General features: G+C 31.2%; 12 protein-coding genes across 12 annotated transcripts; 4 read left to right on the plus strand and 8 right to left on the minus strand. All coding sequences in view use genetic code 12, as the record gives it.

Annotated features, from left to right (window-relative positions):
* Positions 1–996: 996 nt before the first annotated feature.
* RJT21DRAFT_9224 (histidine phosphatase family protein) lies at positions 997–2537 on the minus strand. Its single transcript, XM_064885664.1, has one exon. It carries the CDS (start codon positions 2434–2436, stop codon positions 1054–1056), a length of 1383 nt encoding a protein of 460 aa, XP_064740688.1. The 5' UTR covers positions 2437–2537; the 3' UTR covers positions 997–1053.
* A 45-nt stretch (positions 2538–2582) lies between these two features.
* Positions 2583–4154, minus strand: RJT21DRAFT_9286 (histidine phosphatase family protein). The gene has a single exon (XM_064885678.1). It carries the CDS (start codon positions 4065–4067, stop codon positions 2667–2669), a length of 1401 nt encoding a protein of 466 aa, XP_064740689.1. The 5' UTR covers positions 4068–4154; the 3' UTR covers positions 2583–2666.
* On the minus strand, positions 4155–7459 carry RJT21DRAFT_9285 (uncharacterized protein). Its single transcript, XM_064885677.1, has 2 exons — positions 7362–7459; positions 4155–7302 (listed from the first exon to the last, which is right to left on the minus strand). Exons 1-2 carry the CDS (start codon positions 7365–7367, stop codon positions 4243–4245), a joined length of 3066 nt encoding a protein of 1021 aa, XP_064740690.1. The 5' UTR covers positions 7368–7459; the 3' UTR covers positions 4155–4242.
* Positions 7460–8741, plus strand: HST2 (histone deacetylase). Its single transcript, XM_064885676.1, has one exon. It carries the CDS (start codon positions 7552–7554, stop codon positions 8626–8628), a length of 1077 nt encoding a protein of 358 aa, XP_064740691.1. The 5' UTR covers positions 7460–7551; the 3' UTR covers positions 8629–8741.
* Positions 8742–8760: 19 nt separating this feature from the next.
* RJT21DRAFT_9295 (25S rRNA (uracil2843-N3)-methyltransferase) lies at positions 8761–9911 on the minus strand. The gene has a single exon (XM_064885681.1). The coding sequence runs from the start codon at positions 9787–9789 to the stop codon at positions 8821–8823; it is 969 nt and encodes a 322-aa protein (XP_064740692.1). The 5' UTR covers positions 9790–9911; the 3' UTR covers positions 8761–8820.
* A 650-nt stretch (positions 9912–10561) lies between these two features.
* RJT21DRAFT_116980 (uncharacterized protein) lies at positions 10562–13828 on the plus strand. The gene has a single exon (XM_064880542.1). It carries the CDS (start codon positions 10825–10827, stop codon positions 13648–13650), a length of 2826 nt encoding a protein of 941 aa, XP_064740693.1. The 5' UTR covers positions 10562–10824; the 3' UTR covers positions 13651–13828.
* A 34-nt stretch (positions 13829–13862) lies between these two features.
* On the plus strand, positions 13863–15723 carry FRS1 (phenylalanine--tRNA ligase subunit beta). The gene has a single exon (XM_064880543.1). It carries the CDS (start codon positions 13902–13904, stop codon positions 15675–15677), a length of 1776 nt encoding a protein of 591 aa, XP_064740694.1. The 5' UTR covers positions 13863–13901; the 3' UTR covers positions 15678–15723.
* A 102-nt stretch (positions 15724–15825) lies between these two features.
* SEC4 (Rab family GTPase) lies at positions 15826–16961 on the plus strand. Its single transcript, XM_064885684.1, has one exon. It carries the CDS (start codon positions 16184–16186, stop codon positions 16808–16810), a length of 627 nt encoding a protein of 208 aa, XP_064740695.1. The 5' UTR covers positions 15826–16183; the 3' UTR covers positions 16811–16961.
* MCI4 (Mci4p) lies at positions 16961–17645 on the minus strand. The gene has a single exon (XM_064885685.1). It carries the CDS (start codon positions 17514–17516, stop codon positions 17112–17114), a length of 405 nt encoding a protein of 134 aa, XP_064740696.1. The 5' UTR covers positions 17517–17645; the 3' UTR covers positions 16961–17111.
* Positions 17646–17826: 181 nt separating this feature from the next.
* Positions 17827–18733, minus strand: IFU5 (WW domain-containing protein IFU5). Its single transcript, XM_064885690.1, has 2 exons — positions 18229–18733; positions 17827–18204 (listed from the first exon to the last, which is right to left on the minus strand). Exons 1-2 carry the CDS (start codon positions 18551–18553, stop codon positions 17891–17893), a joined length of 639 nt encoding a protein of 212 aa, XP_064740697.1. The 5' UTR covers positions 18554–18733; the 3' UTR covers positions 17827–17890.
* Positions 18734–18913: 180 nt separating this feature from the next.
* Positions 18914–22375, minus strand: RJT21DRAFT_80571 (uncharacterized protein; the record flags this gene model as incomplete). Its single annotated transcript, XM_064885258.1, has 3 exons — positions 18914–20632; positions 20723–21146; positions 21315–22375. 3 exons carry the CDS (start codon positions 22373–22375, stop codon positions 18914–18916), a joined length of 3204 nt encoding a protein of 1067 aa, XP_064740698.1.
* Positions 22376–22465: 90 nt separating this feature from the next.
* On the minus strand, positions 22466–23495 carry RJT21DRAFT_100906 (uncharacterized protein; the record flags this gene model as incomplete). Its single annotated transcript, XM_064879719.1, has 2 exons — positions 22466–23042; positions 23175–23495. 2 exons carry the CDS (start codon positions 23490–23492, stop codon positions 22797–22799), a joined length of 564 nt encoding a protein of 187 aa, XP_064740699.1. The 3' UTR covers positions 22466–22796.
* Between the last annotated feature and the right edge of the window lie 58 nt (positions 23496–23553).

Below are 23553 nucleotides of genomic sequence, written 5' to 3' on the forward strand. Positions count from 1 at the left end.
AAAATTACATTATATTTATACGTTTGAATCAGAATAGGAGTGGAAAAGGAGAAGTGGGTTAAATGTAAAATATTTCAATTTCTAAAGCTCCCTAACTAAAGATTGCTTTCCTAAAATAGACCGTAGTCGCCGGTCGGATCTATAAGGAATTTAGAAGACTTACGAGGTAAGTGTGAGAGACTAAACTGCCATCGAATGCAGTATAATTTTGCCTTGCATTATCCCGCTAAATCCTTGCCTCCAATAGGAGAATTTATAGCAAGCCCAATTAGTGAGAAATCTTACTGTTTTAAGATATACTCGCCGCAACATACACGTGCAAGCAAACATATATTATTTACTCCGCTTCTATTACCTATACGGCATTTAATTAAATGCATACATTTTCTAAAGCATTAATTATAGGGATTGGCCCTTACTTAACTAGTTCTATATGTTGGCTTAACTACATCTTCTCTTACGCTTCATTATGTGGCTATTCAAGACTTCTTTCCTTAAGCCCCCTCAAAGCCCTGTCTTGCAACCACTCATTAAAGACAGAGCAGAACCAATTGCTCCCATTCTACCAAATTTTACATAGATATTGGTGAATATATTCCCCACACAGCCTCTACTTAATACAAAATTCCAACCTAAATATTTTATGGAATTGGTCGTAAGTAACAGTAAACAAAAATAATAATGAGCTAATGTTTTTTAGAAAACGTTTCTCACCTGGCCTACTCTAATTTTATTTAGCCGTGGACTTATTAAATTATGATTAAAATATTGATAATTAACTTTTTACCAGAGAAGGTATTATTAACTAGTTCTGAGCCTCTGGTGATGAATCTACTTGTTACATTCGTATATGCCCTGACAACGGCCCAACCTTTCTTAACTGGAATCACAGGAACAATTCAGCATTTAAGTTTCAGCCACAATAAGATTTCGCAATAATCGGTACATATCGGTCTTAACTTGGTCTGACTTAATGCATAGGCCCTAATTTTGCAACTATCGATCGGAACGCACGTTTTTACTTGACTGTATTTAATATTCTATTAAAAGTATTTACAATTCGAGATCCGCCGTATAGTTTCTACTTTGATAGTCCCAAAAGAATGTCAAAGCTTTATCCACATGATTCAGTACTCTACATCCTGCTATACTATTACTCTGTAATACTTGTTTAACAAATGATTCGTACTCGGAAATCTCACAAGAGAATCCGGGCCCATTCTGGCACTGAGGAATGGGTTGGACTGAATCGTTTATAACGTAACGGACAAATGTATCTTCCCCACATTTAAGCTTTTCAGTATAAAATCTTGCTCCTTGCGGTACTAAGTAAGCATGGTAATATTGTCTCTCAAAATCGACCCTGTCGAGAGGCAAATCACGTTCAGGTGTAAAGATGCCTAATGCACTTATATAATGATCTATATCAGTATCATGCGTAAATGATAACCAAATCTTATTTGGATTAGAATTGTCCTTTAGCAAATTTAATGATGCATTTAAGTATACTGAACCAATAATAGCACTCATATTATTACCCGGTCCTGAAGAATAATATTTATCCAAGTCGTTATCATAACCGTAGTATGCAAAATCTTCAGTGGTAAATAAGTCACAGAATGAGGAGGTACTTTTTACATTTAGTTCATATGCACAGAAATCAAACAATGTCTTTACATCATCTTCATCAATTGTTAAAAATGGATTCTCTTCATTTAACCTTGCAAGGATATTGGTGAGATATAATTTACTAAAACTGGTTACTAAGTCACTATTAGCATCTTTATTGTAGGTAGTACATGCATACCTTGGAGTCAATGAATTGACTCCTAGCTCTTCACTTTCAGCAAATATATTATACTTTACTCTCTCCCTTGAATATTCTTCACCTAGGAAACCCTGTGTGAAAATTTCAGCCGTGTTGAAAACTCGTTTCGAATTCGTAGTGAATACTGGAAGTTCCTGACTCGAATTGAAAATTGTGTCATATCTATTTCTGAAATAGGCTCCATGTCTGAATGCATTTGTAGTACCGGCATAAGTTCCTTCGGAATTTTCAGGAGTAGTCTCTAATGCATACTGGGACTTATCAGTTACGAAATATTCATAATCATTCAAAAATGCCATAGATCCCTTATACTCTTGTGAATGATCTAATAATTTCTCAAGAACTTTTTCAAATTCATTACCTTTATTTAGAGTCGGATATCTTTCACCATGTCTGGATAATAATTGAACCTGTTCGATTGTACATCCCATAGGAAAATCTGTGGAAATACCATACCCTGGAGATTGTATATATGGCGCTGAACCCCCTAAGAATCTGATAATGTTATATTGTTCTTCTGCTACTTGTTGATGGGTCGCAAGACCTTGATAAATCCATTTCCCCACTAAAAGTAGTCCACTATTAATGAGAGTTGTAATAGATACCATAATTATTCACTGACCCATATATATAACTGTATATACATTATCTTTAGAATCCCTTATTGACTCATCATCATAGGAACATAGACGAATTAGTCCAAATCGATTAAGACTAACATTGACGTATAATAGTTAGATATCGCGCACCCAACGTGGCTGCGAGGCTTAACTGCGAAATAATCTATAGCAGGTATATATTAAGTATGGAAGAGTCTATAAAAGTTGTCTAATTCGTATTATTTAGGATTAATTCGAATTGCTGGTGCATCATAAGTTACTTCCTTATAATCCCAATAAAATGTTAATTCTTGGGGAACATTTGGAGCAGTATTACAATCTTTAGGAATATTGAGATGACCAATTCGTCCCTGTATATATTGTTTAAATTGATCAAATGGACAAGAAAATCCGGGTCCACTTGAACAACCAGGAACAGGAATAACAGCATCATTAACTATAAATCTAATGAAATAATTATCTTCTTTCTTTAATTTTTCAGTAATAATTCGAGCTCCCATAGGTACAATATTTACATGATGATAAGTATCTGTGAGACGAATCTTATCCATTGGCATTGGTTCGATTGTATCAAACAATCCCAATGCTGAAGAAAATAATTCGATATCAGTATCATGAGTGAATGATAACCATATTTTATTTTCATTATTATTATCTTCTAATAATTTCATGGTTGCTTTCAATTGAGTAGCCCCAGCATTAATCGCATTTTGACCACCAGGGCCTGATGAATAATAAAATTCTAAATCACGATTATAACCATAACTGACAAATTCATCTTTACTGAATAAATTACAAAATGGCGAATAACCTCGAGAGTTTAATTCGTATGCACAAATTTCAAATATATGATATACATCATCAGAATTAAGATCCAATTCCGGATTAGAAGATTTCCATCGGAAAACAATATCTTCAAGATAATCCTTGGGAAATGTAGTCAATACTTTTTCCTTATGAGCATCGGAATTAAAAGCTGGACAACCCCATCGAGGTACTAAAGAATTTAAACCATATTTACTATCTTCAGATATTATGACTTGTTTAACTGAATTTGATGAATAATCATTACCAAGAAATGCTTTTACAAAATTTATGGCAGTATCGTAAACTCTTTGAGATGCAGCAATGAATACTGGTAAAGGTTCATCCTTATTTAATAAACTAGAATATTTCTCTGCAAATGATTTTCCTGCTCGAATGGCAGTACCGTAGCCAGTATAAGGACCATTTGAATTTTCTGGAGTTGTTTCTAACTCATAGAGATCTTCAGATGTAACATAATATTTATAATTGTTCAAAAACTCTAGATCTCCTTGTAACTTCCCTGGTGTCTTTAAAATTTTTTCAAGAATTGCTTCATGAGTTTTACCTTCCCATAACCCTGGAAATCTTTCACCATGTCTCAGAAGATAATGTACTTGTTCAATCGTACATGATTTTGGAATATCAGTACTAATTCCATATCCAGGATTTTGTACATAAGGTCCAGCTGCTGCTAGATATCTAACTATATTATATTGTTCCTTTGCAGCTAAATCTGGGGAGGCCACTTCGGTAAAGTGGTTGGGATACCCGAATATTAGACCACTTGTAAGTAGTCTATTTAAAGCTACCATATTTGCTACTTGTATATATTAATCTACACCTATTCCTATTTGAGGTTTAACATTTTATAGATACAGTATATGCAGGAAATCATTTTGCAACTATACATGTATGTATATATATAATTGATATATATATTGTATATAGTTAATATATATATTATATAGGCAGATATACATAAATCTACTACTTCTTCTTTCCTGATTTCTTGGAACTACCTTTCAGATTACCCTTCTTAGAACTTTCTTGTCCACCATTAGGTAAAACTAATTTAACTTTAGATACTGTAAAAGTTCCTACTAAATCATTAGGCTTTTTAGCCTTAATTAATTCTCTCTCTGCTGGCCAATCTAAATCTAAATCCGTTGCTGATTCATCTAATTTTCTAGTAGTAAGATAATTAATAGAATCATTAATACATTTACCTTTCTTCCCAGATCCAGGTTGGATTTTAACTTTATATTTCAATTTCTGTAAAGTAGTCCAGGGAGCAAATACTGGAACAACATCAATAATAGCATCAGTTGGGTTAGGCTTTTCAAGAAGATAATCCAAAATTTCTACATAATTGGTAACAGAAGATTCATCTTCATTATCATCTTCATTCATGTATCTAAGAAGTTCTTTTTCTTCTTGCTTCTTCTTTCTTTGAACAGATAAAGATTCCTTATACCTGTTCTTTTCTAATTCCTTTTGCTTTTCTAATTGTAACAATTTTTGTTTATCTAATTCTTCAGTTTGTTTTAAAGTACCTAAGGCAGCCATTCTGAGTCTTCTTTCTTCTTCATCTTGATCAGCATACTTTTTAGCCATTTTCTTTAATTTGGCTTTCTTACCTCTGACTTTGGCTACTTTTTTAGATACAAAGAGATCATTAACCAGTTCTGCAAGGTTATCCGTATCAATTAAAGACTCAGGCTCTACTGATGCGGATCTAGAAGAGTCTCCTTCTGATACATCTACACTACTTTCATCTTCGTTTTCTTCAGCGTTTTCTTCAGCGTTTTCTTCAGCCCTTTCTTTGACCTTTTCTTCAGTCTTTTCTTCAGTCTTTTCTTCGGTTTCTTGATCTACATCATCAACATTTGCGCTTACCTTGATCCTAGACAACAATTCTTCAACATCTTTCTTTTTATTATCAACAACAATTGGTAATCCATGCTCTTTCTCTCTTTCTTCACGTTTCTGTTTATATTTAGTAGCGGTATTTTCATCAGTAAGAATATAAAATCCAAACCCTAAAACAAGTTGAATTGGTGGTAAAAATTCCTTATTCTTCTTATAATAAAATTCACCAGGTGCAAGTAATGAACCATCAAAATCTCTTTTGGAAATATCTGGACCTTGTAAAAACCAACCAGACATAGATGATTTACTATCCCAAGCTGCTGATGCTGATAATGCAAAACTACTAGCTTGCATTAATGTTCTAGGAGGAAGAGTACCACCTTTGATAGGATTTCTAATAAAAACCTTCAATGCTCCTGCAACATCAGAAGAAACTAAGAAATCATTATCACTAAAATGTCTATAATATATCATATCATTTTGAGATCCATCTCTACCTGCTAAACATAAATAACCTTCACTAGTTACAAACCAATAAAATTTTTCAAACCAAAATTTAGGACGAATTTGACGAAGTACTTCAGTTTCTGATTTAAGATTCTTAGCTAAATCTTGCATGATTTTTCTTTCAGCATTCTTTAATGCTAATCCAGTATTCTTTTCAACTTTCTGTTGTTTGCTTTCTGCACTCTTTTTAGTATCGAAATATAATCGGGCATTAGCGTATGGGGATAATGATAAATCTATCCACACAGAAATTTTAGTTGAATCTGGACTCTTCTTATTTGATTTACGTGAAGATTCATTATCTGAGTTATCATCAGAATCTGAATCAGAGTCTGAATCAGAACTTGAATCTGAATCATTACTGGAGTTATTTTCTGCTTCAATATCTGGTAATAAAAGGTTAATCTTATTTTCTTTCAAGTTAAGTGGAAGTTTTATTATAGAAGCAAACTTATTCTTTCTACGTTGATCTAAAGTAATAAAGGATTCAATATTAGTCCAATCCATTTGTTGATCTATAAGTTTCTGAACGTATTTAATACAGGAGCCAGTTAAATCAGCAAAATAAATAATTGTTTCACCCTTTTTAAAATTAACATTTTGTTGATCAACTAAAGATTGAATTTGCTTATCTCTTTCACTCTTAGCACCTTCCAAACGTTTTACAGCATTTTGTTTTTGTTGTTCTATACGTAAAGCATTCTTTGTAGACTCAATAGTTGAAAAGAATTCATCAACAGTTTTATTATACCCCCCTTCTATTTCAGTAAATCTATAATCATCTGGATTTGGTTTATAAGGTTTATATGGATGAAATTCATCATAAACAAATTCCAAACTATCATCATTTGAAGTTGGATCATAAAATGCATTTTTTCTGAGTACTATAACTCCCTTAATCTGCCCATTTATTAATTCCTTATATTGATTCTCAGTAGTTTGTAATATTGTTACTAATTCCTCTAATTGAGTATCATTATCTTCATAATTTAAACAACTTGATGAAGCATCTAATCCATCTTGTATTATATTTCTCTTAATTAATTCACTCAGTAGATGACTAGTATTTACAAATAGTAATTTATGAATTGAATATACTTTACTCTTCTTTTCAGATTCACTACGTTCCACAAATTCTTTATGAACTTTAATCCAATTATTTATTAATGATACCAGATAATTATGATCAATTTCTGAATGTTCTTCATCAAATAATTTGTAAGTTTCATTCACAGCGTATCTTTCTACTTCACCCTTTTCATTAACTGTTCTATGCAAAGATAAGATCTTCTTGGATTCATCTAAAAGTAAAATATTACCAGCACTGAAAAATTCAAGTACTAAATAATATAATCCATCACTAAATTCCAATATTAAAACTCGATCATTACCAACTTGCCAAATCTTTGATAAACGTCTAGTCTTTAAATGCTTTCTTAATTTAGTAACAAAATTCGATGGAGCTTGCATTGTTGATCTTTCATAGTCTGTTAAATGAATTCTATTCCCACAATCCAATACAAGGACTTTCTTAGAATCAGGAATTGAAAATTTCAAAAGGTATTGCCTTGGACTATCGGCCACATTATAAATGTTTTGCAATCTATAATTTAAAATAGTCAGCTGAAGCTCAGCCGTTAAGATCTGAAGATCTAAACTGGTGATACGTTGCTAAATAATTAGTTAGTGATAATTCATCTCTATATTACTTTAATTAACTATATACATACCTTCATTGTTCAACAATTTATAGATTATGAGAGAGATCAAATATACTGTGTATCTAAAAAATTTTCAGCTTATAAATGTGTTTGTGCTCTTGCGATATCAAATCAAAATCAAAATCAATTCGATATCAAAATTAAAATCTCTCGCTGTTACCAGAGCTTATTACGAGCCAGAACAATTATTATTAGTAGTATGTCGGAAATTGAGAAATTACTTGCTCCGGTTGTAGAAGAGATAAAAAAAGGTAAGCATGTAACCTTCTTTAATGGTGCAGGTATTTCAACAAGTGCTGGGATCCCTGATTTCCGGAGTCCAAAGACAGGATTATATGATAATTTAGCTAAATTAAATTTACCATTTGCTGAAGCAGTATTTGATATTGATTACTTTAGGGATAGTCCTGAAGCATTTTATACTGTTGCAGAAGAATTATTTCCAGGAAACTTTCTTCCAACCAAATATCATTTTTTAATTAAATTGTTTCAAGATAAGAAACAACTTAGAAGAGTATATACTCAGAATATTGATACATTGGAAAGAATTTCTGGAGTAGATGAAGAACATTTAATTGAAGCTCATGGTTCTTTTGCAAAGAATCATTGTATTGAATGTTCCAAAGAGATGCCAACCGAAGAACTTAAGAAGCATATGTTAAATAAGCATATAAACAACGGTATACCTCTTTGCCCTAGCTGTAAAGGTTATGTCAAACCAGATATTGTATTCTTTGGAGAGGGATTACCTGAAGCATTATTTGAGACATGGGATAAGGATCAAGATGAAGTGGAGGTTGCTTTTGTAGCAGGGACATCATTGAGTGTTTACCCTTTTTCATCATTGCCTTCAGAATTAGATCACCATTGCCATAGAGTCTTAGTTAACAAAGAAGCAGTTGGAAGTTTCAAAAGGAAAAAGGATGTCGTACTTTTACACGACTGTGATGAAGTAGCCACTACTCTTTGTGAAATGTTAGGATGGTCAAGTGATTTGGAAGCATTGTTAGAGGAAGCTAAAACTCAATTTGCTAAAAAGGCTCAATTGGCTAAAAAGGCTCAATTGGCTAAAAAGGCTCAATTGGCTAAAAAGGCTCAATTGGCTAAAAAGGACGATAAAGATGATGAAAAGGAAGAAGGAGAAGAAGAACAAAATAAAGAAGGAGAAGAAGAAGAAGAGGTTAACACGGATACTGATAAAGAAGACAAGAGGCAAGCAATTGTTGATTCACTTGAAGAAGCAATTTCGAAGTTGGACATTAAAGATAGATATTAAAGATAAATGGATAGATAATATAGAAGAATTATAGTTACAATATATGCAAAATAAATTTGGAACAATGATTTCTTTCAAGCGTAAAGCTCTTCTTAATTTATTCTAGATTTTAGTACAAATTTGGTCAAAATTGTTGCGAAATTTAATATAAGATTTATGCAAAGTGTCTCATGATCTTCATCGTTTATTTGATTATTTCTTTCTATATAACCTAAAGAAAAATCTCATATTTTCTAATTTTAATGCATAATCCACTTCTTTTGGATTTATTCTATACCAACAACTTTCACTCTCTTCTATAATTTCCCAAGCACCATTATCTTCTCCCGGTTTACCAACTAGAACCATATCAACCAAGAATTGAACGGGAAATTTCTTAGTTCCAATAGTTATATTGGAAAATGAACCAGCACTTTCAGCTATCAACAATAAGGAACCTGATTTACAGTTGGAGTTAAGGTGTTGAAGAAATTTAATAGTTTCTGGACGTTTTTCAGCAAATAATTCATTAGTAGTGAAAAGCAAAGTAATTAAATCAAGACTTTCAAAATTTATTCTTGAATTGTTTAATTTTAATATATCATCATGAACAAAGTCAGTTAATAATTTATCAGGATTGTGAATCCAATATGATTTGACATACTTTTCAATTGAATTTATAATGGATGACCAATCTGCAATATCTATAATTTGAGCTGATAAAATTCCTGAATTAGAACTGTTTCTCAATCGACTAAATACAGAAACCAATGCAACGTATTCTGATGCTGCTCCACCTCCAACACATAGCACATTGGAAGTATTATCATTATTTTTAAATAATTCAACTATTGGTTCTAAGGATGAAAATAATGATGCATAACATAATGATCTATAGGGAGTCCATCTTGCAACATAAGCCAATCGTCTATCTTCATCACTAAAGGCAGTGATATAATCTCTATTAAACAAATCTCCCTTGACTGTTTGAACATGATCTAATAAATCGGGAGATTCCAAAACACTTCTGAATGAATGTTCATATAACTTTATGATTTGCGATGGCTCTAATGTATTAGTAGTAGTAAATGGAAGTTGATTCGTAATATCCTGCTGGACTTCCTCTTCAGGTTCTCGATCCACATGACGACTTTGATACTTCTGCGATCTTCTACTACTCATTCTACACCTATATATAATGACTTATAATTGAATACTTTTTAGTTTTACAACTATAAGAATAGGTCTTGAGATGCCTAAAACCTAAATACCTGTTGCGGGTAAGCCATATACAGTAAACATTTTTTTTTGTGGTTAGTTATAATGGCTGCGTGCGGCTCAACGTCAAATGCATAAAAGAAAAATTTTTCAGAGGTCATAGTATGGAAGCCTAAATACTTTTTTCCTTCTTTAACTAATTTAGATATCAATCTGTGTTACGGTGGGCCCTCAGACTAATGCATTGGCTAAATCTTCGGATTGCTGGTGTATATCTGTAGTGGTTAGCTGTAGCAGATCGGCGCTCGTGAAGCAAGCTTGAAGTGTACAAGGATGATGGTTTTAATGCAGTTGAGTAATCAACAGCCGGTTTAGCTGTTATGACGTGATTAGTTAAATCTTTGGTCCTCATTCGTGGGTTGAGCAAAGATTTTGACTTTTCACTAGGTTAGATTCGGTGTATTAATTCTCGGTCATTTTGTTAGCTAACCTCTTTGAGGTCTTAAGCAGAGTAGCTCCGTCGACAGATTGTAGACTAAGCGGGTCGATCTTGAGCTCACTAATACCGTAAGGTAGAAGTTGTAGCTCGATCATATGGTTCGTAGCAACATATTCCTGAACTCTGCGCAGGTCATAATGGCCTCTGACGATTTGAGTAAAACCATGTTGCAAACATCTTTATAATTAATTAATCAGTAACTTTGTAATCATTCATTAACCATTCGTAGTTTCATTTTGCGTTATCCATTTCCGGAATCTTTTGTGTTGCTTTTGGATCGTGTCTGTGCAGTCTGACACTTTATTATTTATATTTTTATTTTTATTTTTTTTTTCTTTGACTACCCACCCACTAGTTTAAGAAAGAGGTATTGTTACCACAATCAACTAGGGATTGATCATAATAATCTTATACTTAAGTCCTTGAATGCTGGTCGTTTGAGTAGACCATATTGTTGTGAAACCATTTGTAAAACACATTAAATTTTCAGCATAGAATCAATGTCGAACAATATATATGGTCATACTGGGAAGTATGGCAATAAAACCAGTTTAACAGAATTACCAAGCTTACCAAATAATTTACTGGACACATCATTTAGTGACAATAATAAAATACCGGAAATCTTAACGCCTGATGATACAGAAATTTATGAAGAACCTTCGAGTTATGTAGAATTTGATTTAAGTAATTTGGATAATAAGAATCCCACCTCAGATAGTCTTGGATTAATGTCAGAAAAGACCATTTCTGGTGATGTTCGATTATCCAAAGAACGTAAAGCAAGTACAGAAATACTATCGCATAATGAAACAGAAAATATACTAAAACGAGATCAGAAAAAAGACCAAGAGGCAAAGAAACAGAGCATAGATCAAGTGAAAGAAGAGAGCGAAGAGCAAAGTCCAGATCCAAGTCAAAGTCCAAATCAAAAGCAAAAGCAAAATGGTGATGATGATGACTTTTTCTCTACAGCATCAGATTGGAAGGCGATGAAAACAGTAGCTGACCTTGATTACTATAATGATAAAGGTGAATTGGAGTATTCCAATCGTACTGAGAATGCATTACAAAAGCATGTATTTGCTTATACGAAAATCGATTCAGAAGAACAAGTTGCTAAATATTCTTCTATGGATAAAAAGACTGATTTCTTATTTCGAACTAGAAAAGATCGAGCTAGAATGGCTCAAGCAGATTATCATAAAGATGATTTAGAATATGATTCAGATGAAGAAGATAATTTTGTAGATGAAGATAATCTTGATTCAGAAGAAGCATTACAAGGTACAAAGAATATGTTAACTGATTCTCAAAAGTTTGCTTATTTAGGTATAACTAAATTACTTACAGTTGAAATGGCAACTGAATTAGCTAAAATGCAAATTGGAACTTCAGATCGTATAGCTAAACAAATGAGTAATGGTCAACGGAATTTTTCTAATTGGACTATGTATGTTATGAGTAATTTATATTCTCATATTGATGCTAATGAAGAAGAAAAGAAAATGATTGAAAATTTAAGTATTCATGGATTAGAAGTAACTGACCTTTCAAATCATTTAAAAGAGATGGGTAGTGAAGCTAAGATTAAAAAGGCACCAAATCAATTAGAATTAGATTTTGATTTAAGATGGGTAATAATATGTGATTTATTTTTAGAACTTTTAAAAGATGGATATTATGATAGTAGATCAAGAACTTTACTTACAAGATTTTCATTAAATTTAGGAATTAGTGGGTTAGAATTATCACAATTCGAAAGGAGATTAATAGATAGTTTAGAAATTGAAACAAATGAAAAATCAATTGAAAATAAGGATGATAAAATGGTAGATAAACTGTTTATTGAAAAGCATATAAAGAAGAATAAACGGAGAAGATTAGCATATATTGGATTAGCAACTCTTGGTGGATCATTAGCTATTGGACTTTCTGCTGGTTTATTAGCACCAGTAATTGGAGCTGGACTTGCAGCAGGTCTTACAACAGTTGGAATTACTGGAACAAGTGGATTTTTAGCTGGTATTGGTGGAAGTGCAATTATTACTACTGGTGGTATAGCAATAGGAGCAAAAGTTGGAAATAAAGCAGGTTCAAGAAGAACTGGTGATGTTCATACATTTGAATTTAAACCTTTACATAATAATAAAAGAACAAATCTTATTATAGCAGTTAGTGGATGGATGAATGGTGAATTAGATGATGTTAGATTACCATTTTCAACTGTAGATCCAGTTATGGGAGATATGTTTTCATTACTTTGGGAACCTGAAATGTTAAAATCCATGGGTCAAACTATTACAATTTTAGCAACTGAAGCATTATCAGCTTCAATTCAACAAATTTTAGGTGCTACTGTTCTTACTGCTTTAATGTCAGCCATTCAATTACCAATGGTATTATCTAAATTATCATATCTTGTAGATAATCCATGGAATGTATCATTAGATAGAGCTTGGAAAGCAGGAAAAATATTAGCAGATACATTAATTGCTGGTAATGTTGGAGTTAGACCTATAACTTTAGTAGGTTTCTCATTAGGAGCCAGATTAATTTATTCTTGTTTAATTGAATTATCAAGACGTGGAGGTTATGGATTAATTGAAAATGTTATTATATTAGGAAGTCCAGTAGCAATAAAAACTGATCAACTTGCTCTTGCTAGATCAGTTGTTAGTGGTAAATTTATTAATGGATATTCAAGAAAAGATTGGGTATTAGGTTATTTATTTAGAGCTACTGGAGGAGGTTTACTGACAGTTGCTGGACTTTCACCTATTACAGTTACTGAATCTATTGAAAATATTGATTGTACTGATCTAGTTGTTGGACATATGTCTTATAGAAAGGCAATACCAAAGATTCTTAAACGATTAGATTGGGAAGTTCTTAGTGAAGAATTTGCAGAAATTGAAGAACCTGATCCTGAACAAGGTGAACGGACTAGAAAATTAATGAGTGAATTTGATGAAGCTAGAGCTAAAATGAAATCAGAACTGACAGCTAATTCTCAACCTAAAGGATGGAAGAAATGGTTTAAACCAAAGAGTAAAGATTGGTGGGAGAATATTGCTCAACCTGCAGAAGGTAAAGAACCTACTAGTTCAAAAACTAGTACTGATGAATATAATGTAGAAGAAGAAACCACTCCTAATTCATCAGTTGATGATACACCTATATTTGATATACTGGCTTTACAAAATGAAATTGAAGAGATTGAAAAATTGGCTGGTGAAGATGAGAAACAACTCGAACAAGCTCGACAAGAACTTGAACCCAATAGACCTGGTTTAGTTACCAATGAAGAAATAGAAGAAGATTAAATATCTACAACTTAATTAGTCTCTCTCTATGTCTATATGACTTAATTAACTGCATACAGTATATAACAATACTAAATATATAGCATCATATAATTAACATACTCACACTTACGCAGAATGGAATTTTTTCGTGTAAATCTCATCCTATGACACAATTTTTTTTTCTTACTTAGTGTCCAAATTTTTTTTCAGTGAAGTTGACTCACAGTTATCGAGTACTCCCCCCCCTACATTATCAATTAACATTAAATATGCCTACTATCCCAGTTGATAAGGAAGATCTTTTCAAACTCTTAGGTAGAGAATATACTACTGAAGAATTCGATGAGTTATGTTTTGAGTATGGTCTTGAATTAGATGAAGATACTACTAATGAATGTGTTGGAGATGAAAGACCTCAATTAAAAATTGAAATACCTGCTAATAGATATGATATGTTATGTATTGAAGGGATTGCTCAAGCTTTAAATGAATTTTTAGGTACTAAGGAAACTCCAAATTATACATTTAAACCAATTAAACCAGAAATTACTTTAACAATTAAACAATCTGTTGAACCAATTCGTCAATATGCTGCTGGAGCTATATTAAGAAATATTAAATTTGATCAAAGACGTTATGATTCATTTATTGCATTACAAGATAAATTACATTCGAATTTATGTCGTAATAGAACTTTAGTTGCTATTGGAACTCATGATTTAGATACTTTAACTCCTCCATTTACTTATGAAGGTATTTCACCAAAAGATTTTAAATTTGTTCCATTAAATCAATCAAAAGAAATGAATGGTAATGAATTAATGGAATTTTATGAAAAGGATAAAAATATTGGTAAATTCTTACATATAATTAAAGATTCACCAGTTTATCCTCTTATGTTAGATTCTAAAAGAACTGTTGCTTCAATGCCACCAATTATTAATTCTGAACATTCTAAAATTACTTTAAATACTAAGAATGTTTTTATTGATGTTACTGGTACTGATAAAACTAAAACTGAAATTGTAGTAAATCAAATAGTTGCAATGTTTTCTCGTTATTGTTTAACACCATTTGAAATTGAACCAATTCAAGTTATTTCTGAACATAATAATGAAACAAGAATTACTCCAACTATAAAACCAAGAATTGCTGAAGCAGAAATTTCTTATATTAATTCATGTGTTGGATTAAATTATTCTGGAGAAGAAATTTCTAAATTATTAAAGAAAATGTCATTACATGCAACTGTTTCAAAAACTAAACAAGATATAATTGAAGTTGAAGTTCCAATAACTAGACCAGATATATTACATCAATGTGATATTATGGAAGATGTAGCTGTTGCTTATGGTTTTAATAATTTAACTAAAACTAAACCAAAGGGTCAATCATTAGTTGCTGCACCATTACCAATTAATAAAGTAGCTGATATTTTCAGATTAGCTTCAGCTCAAGCTGGATTCTTAGAAGTTATGCCATTAACTTTATGTTCTCATGATGAAAATTTTAAATTTTTAAGAACTATTGATGATAATACTAAAGCTGTTAAATTAGAAAATCCAAAGACTATTGAATATCAAGTTGTAAGAACTACTTTATTACCAGGATTATTAAAGACTATTAAAGAAAATAGAAAACATTCATTACCAATTAAAGTTTTTGAAAGTGGAGATGTAGTTTTTAAAAATTCAGAATTAGAAAGAGGAGCTTTTAATCAAAGAAATTGGGCTGCTATTTATGCTGGTAAAACTTCAGGATTTGAATTTGTTCAAGGTTTATTAGGTAAAATAATGCAAACTTTAAGAACTCCATGGTTAGAAAATCCAATTGAATCAACTGGTAGAGGTTATTGGATTGAAGAAGATAAAGAAAATCCAACATTTTTCCCAGGTAGAGGTGCAAAAATTCTTTTCAGACATAGTCAAGGTTCAAAAATTCAAATTATTGGATCAATTGGTGCTTTACATCCTGAAGTTATGACTAATTTTGAAATTCCTTATGCTGCTTCATCAGTTGAAATTAATGCTGAAGTTTTCTTATAAATAAATAATAAATAATAGATATATAAATTATATATAAATTATATATCCATATATACATACGATAGAAATTGGATAATAATAATTAATTATAATTCATTGTAGTATAAATGTACTTTTTAAGTACTGTAAACGTAAAGGTAAACGTAAACCTATTCGCATACATATTAATTATTCCTATTTAAGAAGACAAAGACAATGACAAAGAGAGACAGACAGAGACAGACAGAGAGAGTGAGAGATAGTCGTGAACGAGACCAAAAAATAGGAGCAGTTATTGCACGCACAAAAAAATAGCCATAATAAACTGACACAGATTTTCCAATCTTTATATTAATTAATTTAATAGTGGAAGGATTCGGGTTATCTATACAGATTAATTCAGAACTATTAAGCTAAATATAATTAATAAAATTTAGTAAAACAAATTAAATCTTTAATAAATTTAATTAGTGATTAAGAAATATTTTTTAAAATTTTATTAAGGATAAATTATATTATATTATACTATGTCAGCTAGAACTCCATCAAGATCTTATGATCTGATAATGAAATTATTATTAGTTGGTGATTCAGGAGTGGGTAAATCATGTTTATTATTAAGATTTGTTGAAGATAAATTTAATCCAACATTTATTACAACTATTGGTATAGACTTTAAAATCAGAACTATAGAAAGTAAAGGTAAAAGAATTAAATTACAAGTATGGGATACTGCTGGTCAAGAAAGATTTAGGACTATTACAACCGCATATTATAGGGGTGCTATGGGTATAGTTCTTATTTATGATGTAACCGATTCAAGATCTTTTGAAAATGTTGAAAATTGGTATGAAACTGTAATTCAACATGCTAATGATGATGCTCAAATCTTTTTAGTAGGTAATAAATGTGATGATGAAGTTAATAGACAAGTATCAAAGGAACAAGGTCAAGCATTAGCTTCAAGATTAAATATCCCATTTTTAGAAGCAAGTGCTAAAAGTAATGAAAATGTTGATACTATATTTTATGAATTAGCCGGAATTATTCAAGATAAACATGCCAATGATGAACAAGCTGCACCAGCTTCAACTTCAGGTGGAGGTATTAATATTAATCAAACTGGTGCTAATATTAAGAGTAACTGTTGTTAGAAGATGTTTAATTGTGATTTTAATCTTGAATTTATTATAATCAAGACTGTTTTTATAAATATAATTCTTTTCTTCAATCTTTGTCTTCATAGTTAATGTCTTCTATAATGACTTGTGTTAAAAAATATATTACACTTTTACAATATAATTATCTAAAAATTAAATATATTTAAACTATAAGAAATAAAACTAGTTAGGTAGCTCTGATAATTTTTATAACAGAATACTATGCATAGGGGTAAGGAGATGAATTTAGTGGGTAGGGGAGATGAATTTCTATTATACAATCATTTGAAAGATTTTAAACCTTCTTACCAAAATAGATCCATTGATCATCTAAAGGTTTTTCTTCTAATTCTTCCCATACTTTTAAATGTGCTAATTCATTAGCTAAAGTTAATTCTTCATGAGCTTGAATAACAACTTCTTCAATTAATCCTCCACCAATTTTATTTTCAATATTTTCAGTAATTTCTTCTTCTTCTACTATCTTTAATCTATTCTTAGTTAATGCTTCAACAGATTGTCTATATACAGATTCTTTTGGAAATTTTGTTTCTAATACTGTTAAAGTATGTTTATATAATGAAATTAATGCTGGTCTTGGATTTGGATGTTGATATAATCCGGTTAACCCAGTTGGATAACCAGAAGCAGCCTTAACTAAAACTTCTTCAGCTTGTCTTAATACCCTAGTAAATCTCATTATTCTATGTATAGGTTTGAAACTTAACTATTGATCGGTACTTGACTGGAATATTGGTAAAGTATTTTTCTCATCCTGTGGTTGGATGAAAAACGATAAACCTGGGCTTATATACAGGAAAATATCAATACTATACACTGTACTATACTTCTACACTATACACTGTACTATACTTTTACATTAAACTCTGTACTATACTTCTGCAGTATACATCTACTTTGTACAATTACTTTCTACAATGATTAGTTAGTTAATTAGGTTTATTAACAAATAAAATATTGCTAATTAATAAGTGATACATTCACCGTATAAAACATTTATAGAGCTCTCTAATAATACTTTTTACTAATGATAATTTAAATTGAGCTAAGGCACTAAAAGCCTCCATCAAATCCACCATCGAAACCACCTCCATTATCAAATCCACCATTATCAAATCCTCCATTATCGAATCCTTGATCATAACCTTGATTATAACCATTATCCATACCATTCTGATATCCTTGATCATAAGCTTGATGATTTTCAAATCCATTTATGGCTTCTCCTAAAAGCATACCACCTAATAAACCACCACCTACACCAAGAGCCATCGATCCAGCACCAAAACCAGGTTTATTACGTTGTGGTTGTTGTTGTTGTTGAGGTTGTGGAGGATAATATTGTTGTTGAGGTGGATAACCATAACCTGGTTGAGGTGGATAACCATAACCTGGTTGTGGAGGATAACCTTGTTGAGGAGGATAACCTCCTCCATAACCTGGTTGAGGATAATTTCTTGGTGGTTCTTGTGCATAACGTTGTTGTTGAGCTTGTGCTGGTTCGGTTGGTTTTGTAGGTGGAGGACCAGCTGGTCTTTCATCATATGAAGGAGGAGCATCATCCTCAGATTCAAACACGGTACCCTTAGGAGCATCCCATTGTGATTTTTTAGTTTCTAAATTAACATAGAACCATGTTTTATACTTATCATCAAATTTAGCTACCCAACCTTGAGGAACCTTTGGAGGTTTATTGGGATCGTTAACGATTGCCATTTATGCTAATTTGAAAATAATTTAAAATATAAAATTAAGAAATCAAAATCAAAATCAAAATCAAAATTATATCTCAATTTATTCAATAAGAAATTAACCTAAAATTCTTAATCTCTATTAATCGGTTAAATAAGCTGGAAAGGGCTTAAGCTTAATTATGTGAGTGATTAAGCTTCTCTATCTCAGCTAGTGATTTTGATCATTCTGTGGAGGTGCGCACCGCCCTTTTTATTTTTTTGGCCACTAATTTCTCATTCTCGCTTATCAATTTCCGACAACTTTATTATTCATGTATGAAATTAGACGGTATTAACAAAATAATAATAATAATAATATTGCTCTAACAATATATAAGTTAAACTATGTAGTCAGATGCGAAATAGGCTTTATGACCGGATCAGGAAAGAGTTCTTTAAATAACTCATCGAGAATTTCATATAACAAATGCTTATTTAGTATATCATTTTGTAGCATCCCAAATAATTTAGAAGTTGCAAATGTTGTATTAGAAGTTCCAAAAATTTTTGAACAAGTTTCATTCATAAATACTCCCAAAAGAACTTTAGCTTCTTGTCTAGTAGATGATTGTTGATAATATGTACGAATAGGTGGAGGATCTTTAAATTTCCCATTGGGGAATAATGTAGTTTGAGCCCATACTAATATATTAATTATACTCTTTTGTGATTTTAAATTTTGATCAATTTGTTCATAAACTTTCTTTTCAATAGTAGTTCCAAAAATTTGTTGCAATATAACAATAAGAGCTCTACCTCTAAGCCAGCTTTTTGAATTACTGAGTCTAAACACTGAAATAAGTAAATCACAAATTGGTTTAACAAATATTGCTGTACTACTTACTGCCATACCATATTCATCAAACAGCTTTAATTCTTGTTGCATATCAATAATATTCTTCATAATTTCTTCTTTATTATTATTACTATCCTGTTTCTCATCATTTACTGACTTTTTAGTTGTAGAAGTAATATTAGAACTACCAGGAGTTAATCTACTTGAAATCCCATTATATAACTTATTAGCCACTAATTCAACATTACTCTTTGACTTTGATGATCTAACACTTTCGTCAAAGGTATTTTTGACAATTGTAAAATTTTCAGATGATAGAAAAGATCGAAATGCTTTATCTGAACATACATCCGGTATTTTAATTAATTCTTGCAAGTATTCTTCAAGCGCAGTCTTCCGTAATTCAACTAATTGTCGTTGTTGGAATTTCAATACCATAGACTTCTTAGGAAACTTTATTAACCCTACCTGCGGGTATCTACTTCTCAAGTAATCATGTAATTTGTAAAACTGACTGTACCTTCTTGCTACAACCCAACCTGCTTTAACAATATCTGGATCATCACTATCAAATTTTTGAACTTCTATAATATACAAAATGAATTCTTTTCCACCTTCATTACCACTAATATAAGATTGAATACAAACTCGTGATTTAGCATACAAACTATTATCACTTTCTTGAACAATATATTGTTGTTTCTGTAATTCCTTTGAATTTATCTCACGTTCCAAACTTGTCATAGATCTAGAAAGAATCTTTAATTCACTTGTATTATTGGTAAGTTCCGCTTTTCTTAATAAAGGTTTCAAAATATTGACTTGTTCATTCATTTTCTCTATTTCTTCAGTTAATTTAGGTATCTCTTCTGCAAGATTTAAGTTTCCAGGAGCAGCAACAAATACTTGTGATGGTTCATTTACACCAAGTGGTTTTTCTAATATTTGAGAATTATTTTGAACACTCAATGAATCACTGTCATTATCAGACTCATCACTTGTATCATCAAATAGCTTTGAATTTCTGAAATGAGAGACTTCCATGGAATCTGGACCAAATAAACTAGATGCTTCACCAAAAATATCTCTTTTAGAAGAAGAAGATAATTTCTCAGAATCAGAAGTGTATATCAAGGACGATGATGAACTACTTTTATTTCTATCATAATTGAATTCATTAACAGAATCTTGAGGTTTGCTCATGATCTCAGTAAATGCATTTTCAACAGCCTGGATGACATCAGAATCAACATCTGGTTCTACACCCTCTTCAAGTGAATCAAATGATATATCTTCATTACTTTGACCCAATGAAACCGAGGTAGTAGTAGTAGTCTGGGCGGTAATATTTGCAACAATCTTAGAGAATGATGCTGAACTCTTGAATTTAACAAAATCATTATCTTCCATTTCTTTATATACTTGATTTTGTAATTTGAACAATAACTTTCTACTTCTCAGATAAGATTCTAAGCTATTAATACTGACTGAGTTTGTTAATTCTTCAAATTTAGAGGCATCTGCATTATTCAGACCAAATAATAAAACTTTATTATATTTTAAATATATTTCACTCAAATCTTTTAATGATGTAAATTCTAATGATAATGAAAGGTTACTCTCACCATTTTCACCTATAGTTGAATCTTCTAAGGGAGCCTTGATCAGATCTACATCAAGCCAAAATTCTAAAAATTCTAGTCTGTTTCTATAAGACATGAATTCCCTGAATAACTTAAGCAAATGTCGATTATTTAATATATCATATAATTTAACGTTACTTACATTGGAATTATCGTTCTGCTGTGTTTGAGTTTTGGAAGTTTTCAAATTAATTGCTCTTTTACGTAATTCCTCATGTAATTTCTTTAATCTCCTATGAACTTCTTTACTTTCCAGGTCGTCTTCAGTAATTAATTTTAATTGAATGCTAATGTATTTTTCTAACAGTCTGATATCATCAATTGAGTCGATAGAACTGATGGATTTAACCAATTCTTTATAGGTTCCAGTCTCCATATTTGCTGTAATAGTATATGCCTTGTTAGAGTCTTCAAGTTCTTGAAGTTTCAGAAAATTGATTGAAGCTTTATTCGAAAGTTGTTTCGTATGTTCCTCTAATGCAGCAAGAAGTTGTTTGACTTGACCCCTATGCTTTAAATTATCACCAATTAAATTCACAATTAAAACATTATAGAAATCTGCATCACTAAGTAGTTTAATGACATTAGTCAATACTGTACAAGATAAAATTTCCGTTAAAAAGGCAACTGAAATCTCATTACTCTTTTCTCTTTTAGATAACAATTCTGGTAATATACTGCTAACTTTAGATCGAATATATTTCTTTTCACTTATTTCTGATGCATTTGGTGAAGAAAGTGTTAAAGCATGATGGACCTTTCCACGATCATAATTTTGAGCTACAGCTAAATGAAAATCTTGTGAATCAGTTTTAATATTATTTGATTTCAATTTAACTGCTTCTTCGGCCTTTGAAAATTTAGTAAAATGATCATTTAATATAGGAAGAATATTTATAACTAATAATTTTGCATAATCAATATCCAGCAATTTGGATTGTAAAGTTTGGAATAATTCTGTTATCTCTTCATGAACACTTTCTTGAAATAAGGGATTGGTAGAAATACTAAGAAACCAAGAATTTATGAATTCGTTTATGATCAATTCAATTAAAGTATTAAGTATTTGAGAAATTTCAGGAGATTCTTCAAATATTACACTCTTAGTTTGTGAACTATTTACAGTTAAACCTTCTGATATCCATTCTTCAGGATATGTAAATCTAAATCGACGATGCTTATAGATTTTCTCATTATTACTTACTCCTCGAATCGTTAAAATAAGGTATAATAAACTACCAAATGTAATACTTGCTCCTAATATAATTGCTATAAGATAGATATAAGTCCGTCGTACAATATATAGGATTATACAACCCCATAAAAGAAGCCACCCTCCCTCTCGAATAATACGACTATATCGCATTTTTGGTATACCACCATTCTTGGTCGCAACCGACATAGATGTTTTCGCACAAACACTTTCTGACAGGCTAAACAAGCTTAATATTCGCGATAGTTCGTCTTGGTTCTTTATATTCGTATCCTTTACACTATATCCTTTATTTAGTAACAGAGTAATTTCCTGCACACACACACACATACCAATTTAGTATACGAGTAGTTAAAGATATCTGATCACCAATAGGGTATGGTATGTACAGTAACTCTGGAATTCGCTAACTCTATTTATAGCTCTTCTATTAATAGTACTTTTAATCACCAGCTAAGCAAAACTATACTACACACAAAACAGGAAATAGTCTATAGCAAAGTTATATTGCGTCTATATATATACACTGATTAATATACATGGTTGTGCACTAAAATTAAGTAGCACTTGACAACTATTTTGATCTCTTTTTCTTAGATGATTTCTTGTCACTCTCATCTGAGTCGGAATCTCTCTTACGTTTACTGGAACGATCTTTTACTTTCTTTTCTTTCTTGTCCTTCTTCTCTTTCTTTTCTTTCTTGTCCTTCTTCTCTTTCTTCTCTACTTTTGTCTTCAACTTCTCTAAGTCTTTCGATTTGGATTTACTCTTCGATTTATCTATAGATGAAGACTCTTTCTTACTCTTTGACTTCTTATCCTTAACTGATTTAATCTTCTTCTTTTCAAATCCTGATTCTGTAACATCTAGTATATTGGATTTAAATGATTTCGCTATGTCTTTCTCCACATTTGCTACATCTATAGTATCTTTCTTCTCTATATGATCAACTTTCCCAACTGTTCCAGCTAATCCTTCTCCCTTAACAAACATTCTATATAATACTGAAGTTTCTTTTCTGATATGCAGAACAATCAGTTCTTCATTTTGTTTAATAGTATATTCTCCAGAATCAGCTTTATTAACTTCCAAACTTTTCAATTGTCCATCAAATAATTTTTCCCACCACATATCTGAATCATTAGTATCATGTCCTAAACCCTTTGTATCTTTCTTATGTTTAACCAAAATTGGCTTTTTAAGTCCACCCTTTTGAAGGGCTTCACCTTCCTTCCATCCAAAGGACTTTAGATAGATACTGGCATTCATAACTTCCCAGTAAGTATTCCTTTTCTCAGTATCTTAGCTTAACTTAGCTTGTCTTTGATCT

This window comes from Scheffersomyces amazonensis, assembly GCF_036850825.1.
Source record: "Scheffersomyces amazonensis strain UFMG-HMD-26.3 chromosome Unknown RJT21scaffold_1, whole genome shotgun sequence".
Taxonomy (NCBI): domain Eukaryota; kingdom Fungi; phylum Ascomycota; class Pichiomycetes; order Serinales; family Debaryomycetaceae; genus Scheffersomyces; species Scheffersomyces amazonensis.